Below are 14182 nucleotides of genomic sequence, written 5' to 3'. Positions count from 1 at the left end.
TTCTATTTTTATATGTTATTTTGCCATAGTGAAGATTACAGCATTAGAGTTTGTTTAAGTAGTATGAAATATCTTAAATAAATGTGTATCAAAGCAAGAGAGTAAATTGGATTGGCATTGTCAGTAAAATACTTAGAAACTCTAATTCCAAAATAACCTCAAGGAGGACTTGCTAGAATGTATGATGCTGTGATTGTTAAAATATCATCTATTAAATCGGAGATCTTGGAAAGTATGATGGAAAAAGACTCTGAATACAAGAAAGCAGGTTGGTTGAATAGATGCTTAGGTCAGATTTGGAGTCTCCCACCAGAACTAAAAGTACCACATGGATGTGTGATGAATTGTGGTAAAGAGAAGGGATCCCAAGAAAGGAAATCCGTGTAATCAAAAAGCTGGACTTCTCCCTGTCAAGCAGCGAAGTCCTGCCCAGAGGGAAGCAAAATCTTCATTGTTTTGTTTTCAAGAACAGCCAGGGAGTGGAGCCCAAGAAGCTCATCTCAGTTTGGAAACCAAAACAGGACAAGCATGGATTTCCATCCAGATGCTTTATCCTCTATTCTCTCAAAGGCAATAAAATGCTCAAGGCAAAGCAGCTCAGTGGTAAATGGTTGAAGGTTTGACTCAAAGAGCTAATACAGTATAACCAGAAAAAAAACGAACAAAATTAATGACCTCCTTTAAAGAGGAAATACAAGCAGAACAGTGCGATAACGAGATTTTTATTAAAATAACGGTACGTGCCTTTTGTTAAATAAAACCCGGGATCTAGCAGGCAAGACTGAAATGCTGAAGGGAGAGGCTCCGGGTGGGTGCCGATGTTACCCGGGCGGGGGACCCGGGGCAGGGCTGGATCCCGAATCCCGCCGTGGGAGCGGGGCTGGGGGCGGTGACGGCGCTCTCTGCGGGCGGGAGCCGCGCTGTCCCCGCGCCAGCCCCTGTGCGGGGGGAGCGCGGTAAGCCGGGCGGGGACCTGCGGTGACACGGCTTGACAGGGCCACCGGCGCGGGACACGGGCTGCCAGAGACGCCGGGGAACCAGCGAGGGACACGGGCTGCCAGAGACACCCGGGGAACAGCGGGGTACACGGGCTGCGAGACCCACCGAGGCCACCGGCGGGGGACACCGTTTGTCACAGCCACCGGGCCACCAGCGGAGGACGAGGCTTCAAGGTTTGCCAGAGCCACCGGGGCCACCAGCGGGTAAGCCGGGTTGCGGGGCAGCAGGAAGGGTCCCCCTGTCCCCGGGCAGTGTCACCGCACCCCCGCGGAGCCTTCCCCGCAGCCCGCGCGTCCCTCACCTGTCCGCTCAGGTGTGCAGCGGCGCGGGGCTCCGAGCCCCTCCCGTCCTGCTGGTTTCCAGGTGAAAACTCTGCGTGTGGATTAATTTATTGATTTATTGCACAGCGCTGGAAGATAGATCCGTGGTGATCATTACCTTCCTTTCCATTCAGAGCTTTTCTGATTTCAGTATTCACAGATTGTTCCTACACTTGGCACCTTTCTGCTGCTTCAAACTCACTCCTGCAGCACTTGGGAAAACCTGTGTGCGATCAGTGGCTTGTCCAAACATTGGAGACCGTGGGTTACTGACCCTCAGATGCAGCCAATCTAGTTACACTGGTAGCAGACGGGGCTGGGATGGGCTGGGATCTCAGAGTCCTGGAATAACAAATTTTATTCTCTCCCTCCTCAGGACCATGGCGACCATCGAGGAGCGCACTTTCATCGCCATCAAGCCCGACGGGGTCCAGAGGGGGCTGGTGGGAGAGATCATCAAACGCTTTGAGAAGAAAGGATTCAAACTGGTAGCCATGAAATTAATACATGTAAGCTCTCCTCAATCGCTGTGTCCGATTCTTTATGTCAGCTGTAGCCTTCAAATAGAGCAGCATGCTGTAACAACAAATGTGGCCTCTGTAACACTCAAAACTGAAATTTGGAGAAGTACTTGAGATGTTTTTGGAAAAGTTCCAATTCCCAGCTCTGGCTAAATGCTTTAGACATGCTAAGCACACTAATTTTAGTAACTTGATGCCCTTAGTCTGAAGAGAATATTCTCTCAGGTGCATCCTATGCTTAATAAATATCTTTGAGTATCTTTCACAAATCCCTGATCACGTAAATTGCCTTTTATTGGCAACAGAAACTTTTCTAAGTTTACCTATGGTTAAAGCAAACAGTTCAAATTCATATCGAGCAAAAAGTGCTCCTAGGAAGGTGCTAGAAATACTGAATTTTGAAGTGCGTGCAAGATTCAGGATTACCAGCGCTCTGTGGTTAATCTCCATGATTTCACTATGCTCTTAAGTTCTTACTGTAAGCTTTTTTCTGTCTGTCTGGTTTTTAACCCAGGCCTCTGAGGACCTTCTGAGGGAACACTACATCGACCTCAAGGACAGGCCATTCTACGATGGCCTAGTGCAGTACATGCACTCAGGACCTGTTGTAGCCATGGTGAGTTCCTGGCAAGGACAACCACACTGCTTGATTGTCTCCCCTGCTATGAGATTGTGCCACCTGTTGGATTCTAGTTTACTTTTAAAAGGATTTAAAATCAAAGGATTCAAATGCTGTTATTAGGAAGATGTGCTGTTAACCCTTTTTCTTTTATCTTTTCTCATAATCTTTCTCTCCTTTGAGTCAGTTTGTTGAGGAAGAGGGCAGGGGCAAAAGAGAATCAAAACCAGGATCTTGAGAAACAGTAAACCTGCACAAAAGCCCCAATCTGAAATGGCTGTGTAGTAAACCAGCTGAAAAAGGATGGTGGAATATTTAACACTATTTCTCTTTTTTCTCCTTGATAATGTATTTGTAAAATGGTTGAGGTCTAGCTCTCCCAGGAGCAGACAGCTCTGTGAGACTGTTTGACATACTGAGACGGAAAATTGTTCTCTCCCCACCCTGGGTGAGGAGAGGGATTGTACAGAAAGGGACCATGTGAGCAGATGCTTCAAGAATCTGACAGAAGAATTGGAGATAAAATATGTCTCACTGTTACAAATATTCAGATGGTGATTTGTGCCATAATGGACAGCCCCGCATTCTTGTGGATGGTATAATTTATCCTCTGCTAAAATTTAATAATTTGAATGGAAAATTTTTTTCTTTAAGGTGTGGGAAGGTCTTAATGTGATTAAGACTGGAAGAGTGATGCTGGGGGAAACCAATCCATTTGATTCCAAGCCTGGCACTATTCGTGGGGACTTCTGTGTCCAAGTTGGAAGGTAAATTTTAAAACTTTTGGTATCATCCAAAGGCACTAAATGCCAAGTGTTATGTCATGATATCTGCAGAAACTGTGCTCCATCCTTCTCTGTCTTACACATGGAGCTGCCATTCCATGTGCCCATGTCATATTAGGATCTAAGGATGGGGATCAAGTCATGGTTGTCCCCACTGACAAAAACGAGGAGCAAAGCTGGCACTGCCTATGCTGTGTCTTTTTCTACTTTACTGTTAAAGTAAACTAGGAGCTTAAAGCTCCTGTCCATAAAGGGAATCATTTCAAAACAAAAAACTTATTTTACTTCAAGAATTCTCTTACTCTTTTTCTTTTCCTAGGAACATCATTCATGGTAGTGATTCTGTGGAAAGTGCTGAGACAGAGATCAATTTATGGTTCACTCCTGAAGAACTGGTTGATTACAGAAGCTGTGCTCATGAGTGGATCTATGATTAACACCCAGCCTGGATCTTCTGATATCCCCATGTGTCTTGGTTTAGATAGACAGGTATCTGCCAGGGAAGATAGAAGTCTCCCTTGGAATGTAACCCCCACCCCACCCCCCCTTTTCCAAATTATTATAAATTTGCAAATAAAGGCTGTCAGGCAAAGATTTTGGGAATAGGTATAGCAGTTCTTTACTAGAGATATTAAAAAAAATACAAATGTTGTAGTACAGAAGAATAAGCAAGCAAACAAACAAACAGGAAATCCTAGAAAAAACCCTGACAGAGTCAGAAATACAACCTGACACCCTGTTGGTCAGGGTGTTGGAAACATTCCAAAAGTAAGTCCTCCTGGAGTGGAAGATGTGGTCCTGTTGGAAGTAGAGATGGTCCTTGTGGAGCCTAGGGTCTAGAGATGGGTCCAGTCTTCCTTTGGGAGTCCCGTGGGAACGCTGGATGACTGGTGACACTTGTGGCTCCTTTTATCTAGATGAAAATGGTTTGGCTCCTCCTCCCTGGGTGGAGCTTCTCACAATAGGATGATGTAATGTGTCATGTCATTGGTGAGCTTTAATGGCCCATTAACAAATAATATCCCAATGGGGGTAGTGGAAGGCTGAGCAGAGATAAGAAACAATGCCCCACCCGGTTTTAACAGCTGGCTTGTTATCAGAGAGGGCAGTTACCTCCTCCCTTCTGCAGTTACGACAGATAAAGAAAAATCTCCCCAACCGGGGTTGAACAGATTGAATAGAATAAACATTTTTTGTTGTTGTTACAAAACCCAACAGACCATGTCCCTGAGCTGTTACATGCAGTCGTAGGTTGGAGACAGAAATCATTAGTTGAGACCTCTTGATCATAAGACAAACAGCCTGTTTGGTTGTTCGGAACTTTCTCATATAGAGAGCTCAAAACTCCTGGATCTAGACAGTTGATTGGTCTGGGTCTTAACACCAATGATACATCTGCGTGTAGGGTTCAAAGGCACTGGTTGAGGTCTCTGTTTGAGTTCAAATCCCTCCTATCATTGCTTACCCAGGGACTTATTCCTAGGCTGGTCGAGTTTGGGGGGCAGCTTGAGCAGCTTCAGACTAGCTGCACTGTGACAACTCACTGTGACAATGAGCAGGTGCCAGCCTCTAGCTATTCCAAAGAATTCCCTGGTAGAAACCTCAGAAAACAATGAGATTGCTCTGTTGTGGATGTTAAATAGAGTCAGTACTTGCTGCTCATTTGATTTAAAAGCTGTCAAGTTATAGATGAAATTGCACATTTTAAAAGCTGCTTCTGGGTTTGAGAGATATGAGGTGATAACACAGAGCAGAAAACAGACACATTTTTCTGAAGCACTTTGTAGTCACCTAGAATATTTTGGTAAACATAAAAAATGGGCAAAAAATTATTTGGTAAATAAATATGCAAACGGCTCAGAGTCAGAGGTTAACTTTGCTAAAACATTAGAGGATAACTGATGGTGTGTAAATGCATTGGTAAAATACCAAATGTTGAGGATTTACTTAATATCAAGTCAAGGGTGTCCTCATTCCTAAAACAGCTGCAGAAAAAGCCTATTTCTCTCCCCAGAGCATGCTGTACTCATAAAGAGCTCAGCTCTGGCTAAAGTGACAACTGGCCTCCATACTGACACTGCTTCAACTTGCTCTTTTTTCCTACCACATAGGATTTATTCAGCATTTAAAGGAAAGATTAACCGGCCAGGCTTTATGAAATGTCCTTTTATGTGAAAAGAAGATTAATATGAGGATGATTGTGGGCCATTCTACCTTAAGCCACTTCAGTGCAGCAGCTCTCTGGCATTGCAGAGCAATAAGTGGTGTTTGTTTTGCCTGCTGGACAACTGATAATTTAGCTTTGTTCTCATTACTGTTCTTTCCTTGGTAGCTGGAAAGACAAAGCAAACGGTCCTTGGATAAGTTGTTACAGAAGTGACTTTAGCACTATCATTTTGTAATTATTTAATGATGTAAAGATAAAATACAGTCATAATAACGCAGAAGGTGTTTCAGTTTCCACAGCAAAAGTTCTGCTGGATGAGGAAACTGGGATTGATATTATGGATTTATTTCCTTGCAACATTTTATTCACTAAGAGCAAGAATTTCATGGAATCAGTTGCTCAAGCTCCACGATTTTTTTTTTTTGCCCCCACAGTGAGTTGTTGTATCTGAATACTGAACTGTGCAGTTGTTGGGGATTAGTTTCTGATGTGATGAGACTGGGAAGAGGTGGAGGCCAGCATTCCTGCATGGCTGAGCTGCCTGAGCAGGTCCAGTGAAGCCACTAATTGACCTTGTGAAGCCACTAAGTGGCCCCTCAATAAGAGACAACGCAAGGACTGCAGCGGTTATTTCGTTGATGTCTCACCCGCAGTGATGGTGTGCAATTATAACTCGCTCAGGAAAAGGCGCTTCATCTGCTAGGAAAGGGCCAAGTGGTAAACATCATAAAAAGTGACACGGCATTCCGTGCTTCATGTTGTGACACGCGTTCAGGGACTGTGAGGTGGTTTTTTTTTTCATCTTCCCAATAAAATTGCCAATAATGTTCCTGGGTTATGGATCCCACGTGGCTTTTCTGTGATAAATATGCTTTTGAAGAGCTGTAGCCTTGCTGTGCGGTGCAGCCGGGCTGGCAGGACCGACCCTCAGGCCGCGGGGATACCTGAAAGCAGCCAACCCAGAAAAAAAAATGAATAAAAACTTATTTAGTTTTGTTAAACATCCACCATCGTTCCCGTGCCTCAAAGGCTTAAACCACAGTTTCCTTAAATTAAGTTCATAACCCTTGAGGCGACAGAGGCGACAGGTGCGGTCGGGCCAGGCCAAGAGCCGCCCCTCGGCCGCCGGCCCCGGCAGCGACGGCTCTCCCGTCCGCTCCCGTCTCACCTCATCCGGCCCCGGCAGCGACCGCTCTCCCGTCCGCTCCCGTCTCACCTCATCCGGCCCCGGCAGCGACCGCTCTCCCGTCCGCTCCCGTCTCATCTCATCCGGCCCCGGCAGCGACCGCTCTCCCGTCCGCTCCCGTCTCATCCCGGCCCGGTCCCGCTCGGCGCTGGAGATTCCGCCCCCGAAGCGCCACCGGCCCGGCGGCTCCTCCTCTGCACGGGGCGGGGGATCCGCGGTCCGCCCGCCTCCTCCGCAGCCCTTTCCTGCGGCGGCAGCGGCGCGGGCGGTAGCGGCGGCGGCAGCAGCTCCGGAGAGGTGAGGCCGGGCCGGGCCGGGCCGGGCGCTGCCGGGGCGGGAGGTGCGGGCGGAGGGGCCCGGCGGGTTCCGCGGGGCCGGGCCGGGCTCGGCGGGGCCGAGGGGACGTTGGCGGCGGTGCCGCGTGGCGGGGCGGTGCCGCCATGGCCGCCGCCGACCTTGAGATGGCGCGTCCCCTCACGCTGCGCTCCCGCCCGCAGTGCCATGGCGGGGATCGGCGAGCGCACCTTCATCGCCATCAAGCCCGACGGCGTCCAGCGCGGGCTGGTCGGGGAGATCATCAAGCGGTTCGAGCAGAAGGGGTTCCGGCTCGTGGCCATGAAGTTCGTGCACGTGAGTGTCCGCGCCTTGTCCCCAAGCGTGGTCCCTGCCCTGCCCGGGAGGGGCTCACCGCACCCACCGCACCCACCGCACCCACCCCCAGAATCTCTCCTTGCGGCTTCTCGTGCGGCAGAACCGGGATTGATTTGATGGCGGATGTGCTGGAGCACGTGTCAGGCCCGGCTTCCTGCCCGGCACACGGCTTCTCTCCTTTCCTAAAAAAGCGGACTTTGCTCCCGAGATTTAATGCAGCTAGAATGGCCTTGGCTGAAAGGTTTTGTTGGGCAACATCATCCCGGGATCCCGTACTCAATCACTGATGGTCACTGCAGTGCAGAGAAATCATATTGACAATTCCCAACACTGTCACAAAGAACTCCTGTAATGTTACAGCAGGAGCTCCCACTGATACCCACAGTAGCACTGCAGCGTTGCTGTTAACATTCATTATTAGTGAATCTAATCACCAACGCCATAGTTGTAGACCTGTAACATCTTTTGTTTAATGATAGTCAGAAAACTGCATTTAAGGTTACATCTGCCCTTTTTAAAGGCCTCTGAAGACCTTCTCAAACAACATTACATTGACCTGAAAGACCGCCCCTTCTTCCCTGGTTTGGTTAAATACATGAACTCTGGACCTATTGTGGCCATGGTAAGTGGCTTGATTTTAGTTCTACTTTCTTGAATATATTTGTTTTGCTGTATAAATTATTAGGAATATTCAGAGATAGTGTTACAGAAACTTTTCTTTCAAATGACCTAGTTCTGATAGTGGGAAAAGAGAAAATTAAAATTAAGACAGTGAAATTACTATATAACAAGAAAAGTGCACATATGAGTATTAAAATGCCTAATACTCATTTAAATGTATAAAGCAAAATTCCTAAAAGCAAGTCTTCCACACCAAAAAATCTGTTTTGGGCAAAAAAAGGTCAGGCTCTCTGACACAAAACCCCAACTTCTGTGTCATTCATTCTTACATTCCCCCCAAAACAAGGTCCTTGCTCTAACAGCATCCATCTCCTGGTGTGATAAAGAACTAGGAGTGAACACTCAGTAGTGTCCCTATTCCTCCACAACACAAAGGGTTGGGAGTTGGTTTTGTATGTTAACTCCGGTTACAAAGTATACTTCCTATACAAAGATGAGGCTTGGTAAAGGATCTCCTTCACTGCAGTTAACAATGCTGATAGTCCTTTTTACAATTACTTCCAGTTCATATTTTTTTTCCCTTGTCACCTTTAAGGGCCTAAGAGAGAATCTAGGCCAGGTTAATATCTTTAGTCGTAGAGCCTTTGTTTGCAAAGTATGGTAGAGCAAAGATGAACTGTCAGTATTTTGCATAAGCGTGGATTAACAGAATTTTTGTGTTTTTTACCTTAAGGTATGGGAAGGACTCAACGTGGTTAAAACTGGGAGACTAATGCTGGGAGAAACCAACCCTGCAGACTCCAAGCCTGGCACCATCCGTGGTGACTTCTGCATTCAAGTGGGAAGGTTTGTACTCAGTCTATTAATTGATACTAAAAACTCAGCAACTCCTACTCACTGTTTACATGACAACACAAAAACTGTTGGCAGTCTTTTATTCTAGAAAGTCAGAATTGGTGCTAGAGACCTTAGTCTGATAGTATTTCAGTTGCAGGTCTGAGTGCATAGCTGCTGCTTATGAAAGTGATACAAAGCTGACTTTATTTGCAATCCAGCTTGTCCCCAGAGCAGCATGTAAGCTCAGGCAGGGGCTGGTGTAGAACAGTAGCTCTAGAGTGACCCTGCTGGGCCTAATTAGCTCTTGGGGCACTGGGGGTGTGGGTACACTCTACCTGAAATAATAGCAATAGTCTTCCCACTCCAGATGCTTCACCCAAGTTTTTGCCAGTTGAGAAGAACGCTGCTGAAAGTGTATTTTTATAGGGAACAATGTCTGTCTCCTTCCACAGGAACATCATCCATGGCAGTGACTCGGTGGAGAGTGCACAGAAGGAGATCAACCTGTGGTTCAAACCCGCAGAGCTCATCGACTTCAAGCCCTGTGCACAGGACTGGATCTATGAGTGATGGTTCTGACAGTGATTTGTGCCTTCCAACACCTCATCTCATTCCAGCTGCTGCCCTGAGAGCAACCCCAGTTATCTTTGTGCTGAAAGTGACTGTCAAATAAAAGGGTGTGAGCTAATTCCTTGTGGTGCATTCACTTACAACAGCGCCCTGTTCAAATACTCATAAAAGTCATTTTACTCATTCAGGAACCACTGACACAGGACCCTGGCCCAGCTGCTCGACTCAAGCAGTGGCAGATTTGCAGAGGGAGAGCTGAAGGGAGGCTGGAGCTACTTCCAACACAGCTAGAGGAAAAAAAAGGGATACCCACAAAATTTCCCTCCTTACACAAATATTAATACTAAATAAAATGAGACTGAGTGCAAAGCTTGCTCTCTGAAATGTTTATCTAATTCACCTTCTCTTATCAAATCCCTTATCTTGTGCTCAGGGCCTCACACAATTTGTTGTCACACCAACATACTTAAAATACTCAGGTTTTAACAGATTGTGGGTACTTTTAATATGGTTGAGTGTCTTTTAAAATAAAACATCACTATTCAGAAAAAAAGACTTTTAATCATTTTTATTTTGTGTAAAAAAGGCAAATTTAGTGAATTATTTTCATCTTGTACACAAAGTTATAATTTTAATGCTTTTCACATCCATGCTGAAAATCTGCAGTCTCGTAAAAATGAAAGTAACATTAATTTCTCCAAAAGCATTTTTTCACTGAGTTATGTACATTGCATGAGAAAGCTTTAAATACTCTCTCACTGACCACACAAATTACCAAGAAAATAAAAGATTAAATTTGTACAGATATTGATCTATATATCAAATACATACAGAAACGATGTAAAAACCCATTTGTTTAATCTTGATTCCCGCCCCAACATTTTCCCAGGGGCCAAAGCTGATGCCTTTTTTGTATAAATGGCTGTGGCTTTTCATTTTAAATATGAAAAAAATCAAAAGGAAGAAAAATTCAGCTGAAATCACAGTTTTAAAAAATCCCTTCCCAATAAAGGATTATTACCAAATATATTAGCACCATCATACAAAGATCGAGGGAGGGTATTCACATCACAGAAAACAACAATAAAAAACCCAAAACAAACACTGAAACCCGTGTTAGTATCCATAGAACAAGGAATTGATAACTGCCGTAGCTTTCCTCAGATGCAGCAAGGAACAGGTTAGAGAGTTCTACTGAAAATAATGTAATAATCAAAGATCAGCAGAGAAATCTGGAACAAGAGGGGCAGCAGCCAAGTCAGGGACGGCTTGGGCTGCCTCAAGGTCAGAAAAACCTGCTGTGCTAAATGCCAAAATTAGTCTGACCCCATTGAAGGTTTTAAGTGTCCAACATTTGCTGCTCTCTCAGCCAGGTACCACAGCTTGAAAGCCAAGAGAAACATTTCCGAGCCATGGGAATGCTTTGCAAAGCCAGGGAGCTGCCACAGGGACACCCCACAGGCTCTCTGGGGATCGCATCCCTGGTAGCACCTTGCTCAGATTTTCCCTGAGCTTCTCAGCAAGTGACTTCCAGCAGGCTCCTTCCATGGTTTGCTTAGCACAGATGTCACTGTACTTGACACTTACACAATTGAGGCATATTATGAACTCAGAGACACAAAAGACGTTTCACCAACTGCTGAAGTCACATGGGTACCCAAGAATGTACATCACCTCACAGACTTTAGTGTTTGATGATAACAGAATATTATAAATACTGACAGACTTTAGAACAGATTCTTACATTTCTCCCAACACATAAGTGTGTTAAGGACTAATTTTCCCTCTTGATATTTGAAGACCGACTCCGAAATCAGGGATGAGCCGGGGCAATACTCAGGGCAATATTCAGTTTAGTGACCTGGCAATGCACCTCACTCATTAACTAGCCCGACCTTCTACATTATGACACACTAATTAATGCAACAGTTTTTCTACTGAAGTCAGAAGCTGTTGATGAGAGAAGAAAGCAAGACTGTGAGAACCTCGTTCCAGCTGATGGGACAACCTGCAAGTTGTTGCATTAAAAAAAAAAATAAATCAATAGTGCTATACTTACCAAATGAAATCAATGCTTGCAGAACTGGATTTTACAGCAGATTAAATTGAGAACACAGGAAAACAATCAAGGCTCAAACTGTCACTACAATGGTCTCTAATCCTAGTTCTCCAATCTAGGCTGTTCAAAATAAACATCATGGGTGGGTCAGAATCTGAGATAAGGTATTTGAAGTCTACCAGGTCCAACAAAGTCCTTTTTATGGCTATTTTAGAGAGCTAAAATGTCTTTACCACCTGAAGTTATAGATTCTTATAATCAGATTAACAGATTCTGTCAATAGAAGAAGCTGTTGTTAAAAACAGGTTGTTATTTAAGAAATTTTACCAGTAAGGGAGAAAAGAATTCCAGACATTCCTACACTGTACAGGACATGTTTTACTTCCAGTAGTAAATACAAAACTTTACATAATTAACCCCTCTTGCATAGAATGAGGTAAACCTGTGCATATCACCAATACTATGTACTCAAAGTTGGAGCAATATTTTAGAAAATAATCTAATTGCTGGTTTTCAACTTTCTATGCACTTTTTTTTTTTTTAAGCTCAAACGACAATATACAAAAAATGGTCTCCTGGGGCTCTGTGGGTTGATATCCTTAAAGTATTTCTTAGGCTGTAGGAATACAGATGTTAATAAATCTTGATCTATTTTCTTTTAAGCCCTAACTTATGGTCAAGAGCCAGATGATCATTGTACTGCTCCAAAGGGGACCTGTGAAGACCCAGAAGCACTTACAGAACTTACAAGATAATTCCTGAGAGTTTAGTTAATGAACCTTACTGGTAAAGGATAAAGCTCTTGATGCACATTCTTCCAGTCACAGCTCTGCAGGGCTGATCAACCACCTCACTCAAACTCCATTTACAAAAATGTACAAAGGTTAAAAATATGGAAAGATAAAATCCAAATGATTAAGAGCTCCTGCAAAAACACTTTGTGTTTAAGCAGTCGTAATTTTCACCCTTTTATGTGACTTTTGCCTTTTAAGTTGACCAGGTGGCGCTAATGGGATGCTTGACATGAGACAAGAATTCCAGGCAACAGACAAATTCAGTTTATGAATTATAGACTCAAACCATGTGATTTTGATCCTGTTCTCAAGTCTCAACTCCTATGTTACACTATTGTAGCAAGACATGAATATTGCATGCTATGCAGGACTGAACTAATTTTTAATCCACAATGCAGGGCTCCTTTCAGCTCACCTGAAACCATGTGGCACACCAGTTCTGAATGATCACAGACAGATATTTAAGATGGTAAGAAAATATTAAGGGTTTTCTGAATGGGGAAAAAAAAAAAATCACAAGAATACTCACAAGTTCCTTCCCACTACCAAGGGAGTCCTTAGTGACTGTCCATCTAAGCTGCATCTTCAGTCAAAATTCAGAGCTACAACTAATCTTCCAATGAGAGAATTTTCTGAAGTTCCAGTTTGGCATAGGGCTCTGTAAACATTTGCTGAAGCATTCCAAGACTACAGACATTCATCTACAGACAAGAGCTTTGTAGATCCAATAAAATGCCCACTGCAGTTGACGGAGACAAGGCTACTGATATTAATGGGCACTGAATCAGACCCTAAAGAACGTTAAAAAACAAAACCTTATATAAAAAAGGGTATTTTAAACTAAATAAAAACACCTTGAAAAGTTAAAATCTTCCTCAGGCAATGGCTCCGTTGCACTTGGGGCTACTCACTGAGTAGAGCTTTACAGGACTATCTTCCACATATAATTTATGCCTCTAAATCAGGGCTTTAAAGCCTTATTTTCACAATTAAAAAAACAGAGGCGTGACCAGTGCAGTTCACAAGAGTCTAAGTCTCCCAGCTTGTACCAAAAAGGTTCATTTGTTATGACAGTTCACTTGTATTTGCAACTATATCTTCCTCCAACTGCTTCCCACAATCATGCTAAATAAACTTTAATCTTACCAAAAAATTAGATTTTCAGTTCTTGTTAACAATGCACAATAAATCTGAACTTGAAAATATTACAAAATTCTTTCAAAAGCTTCAAATACAACACAAAAGTGTCCTTTGTTTTTGTTTTTAATAAATTGAAAAATCTTTGTCACTAAAATAGTTTCCCCACCCTTCCAAAAAATTCTTAACTGAGTCTAATTCATCTACATTTAGCAAAGCGCCCCAGGCACAGTCACGTGAACTGCACCATCCAAGTGGGAACAGAATCAGTCAGTCTTGGAGAAAGGTCCTTTTCCTATCACCAATGCTGTGCCCCTCCCTCCTGGGAGCTGCCTCAGGGTTCCTGTTTGATGTAGTAGCTGGCGGAGCCGTTGCTTTCCTGGTCGGATGTTCCCTGCAGGAAGCTGTACTCCTCTCCATCCAGCAACTCCTCCTTCAGCTGTAATGAAGTCACTACAAATCAAAAATTCACATTAAACATCTATATAATTTAAAGCGCAACTTTTCCTTTAATTTACTTAATATTATTGATATCGGGAGCATTCCAGATTCCCCATTTTCTTATATGCCACATTTTAGTGATGCTTTAATGCTCAGGATCCCACAGAGAACAGACACTTTGTGAGTGCAGATGGAATCTAAAGTTATGCTCTAATATTAACAGATTTCAAATTATTTACAGTAATATATTCTCTGCCAGATTTTCCTCAAGAACTGAGTATTTTAAAACACTTAAACCTAAGGCACTTTGCTTCCTATTTAGTCTTCATGCAAGTGAAAATGAGATTGAAAATGGCCGAGAGTTAACCTACAATTCAAATTACATAGCCCAGTTACTGCAGTCTATGTGAGACAACAAAATATATTGACAAAGATTTCTCAATCCATCATTAAAATTTAAAGATCCCAGAAGGTA

At 43.8% G+C, this 14182-nt stretch overlaps 3 protein-coding genes across 9 annotated transcripts in view; 2 read left to right on the top strand and 1 right to left on the bottom strand.

Annotated features, from left to right (window-relative positions):
- The first annotated feature begins 1028 nt into the window (after window positions 1–1028).
- On the top strand, window positions 1029–3781 carry LOC136299311 (nucleoside diphosphate kinase A-like). 2 transcript variants are annotated; one of them, XM_066200793.1, is made up of 5 exons: window positions 1029–1202; window positions 1696–1828; window positions 2355–2456; window positions 3114–3226; window positions 3564–3781. In XM_066200793.1, the coding sequence occupies exons 2-5, from the start codon at window positions 1700–1702 to the stop codon at window positions 3679–3681; spliced, it is 462 nt and encodes a 153-aa protein (XP_066056890.1). In that variant the 5' UTR covers window positions 1029–1202; window positions 1696–1699; the 3' UTR covers window positions 3682–3781. The 2 variants fall into 2 exon arrangements, with proteins under 2 accessions (XP_066056890.1, XP_066056891.1); XM_066200794.1 differs by having other exon boundaries at window positions 1161–1172.
- Window positions 3782–6810: 3029 nt separating this feature from the next.
- On the top strand, window positions 6811–9394 carry LOC136299310 (nucleoside diphosphate kinase). The gene is made up of 5 exons (XM_066200792.1): window positions 6811–6894; window positions 7095–7227; window positions 7769–7870; window positions 8603–8715; window positions 9159–9394. The coding sequence occupies exons 2-5, from the start codon at window positions 7099–7101 to the stop codon at window positions 9274–9276; spliced, it is 462 nt and encodes a 153-aa protein (XP_066056889.1). The 5' UTR covers window positions 6811–6894; window positions 7095–7098; the 3' UTR covers window positions 9277–9394.
- A 423-nt stretch (window positions 9395–9817) lies between these two features.
- The window catches only part of MBTD1 (mbt domain containing 1), a 34483-nt gene continuing 30118 nt past the window's right edge, over window positions 9818–14182 (bottom strand). For all 6 annotated transcript variants that reach the window (XM_066200785.1, XM_066200787.1, XM_066200790.1 and 3 more), the window contains one exon: window positions 9818–13719. In XM_066200785.1, the coding sequence (XP_066056882.1) occupies window positions 13601–13719 (119 nt within the window). In that variant the 3' untranslated portion in view covers window positions 9818–13600. The remainder of the gene's footprint in view (window positions 13720–14182) is intronic.

Source organism: Chamaea fasciata, unplaced genomic scaffold (assembly GCF_029207755.1).
Source record: "Chamaea fasciata isolate MVZ Bird 193981 ecotype frontalis unplaced genomic scaffold, bChaFas1.0.hap1 SCAF_19, whole genome shotgun sequence".
NCBI classification, from domain to species: domain Eukaryota; kingdom Metazoa; phylum Chordata; class Aves; order Passeriformes; family Sylviidae; genus Chamaea; species Chamaea fasciata.
This window is presented reverse-complemented; position numbering and strand designations above follow the sequence as displayed.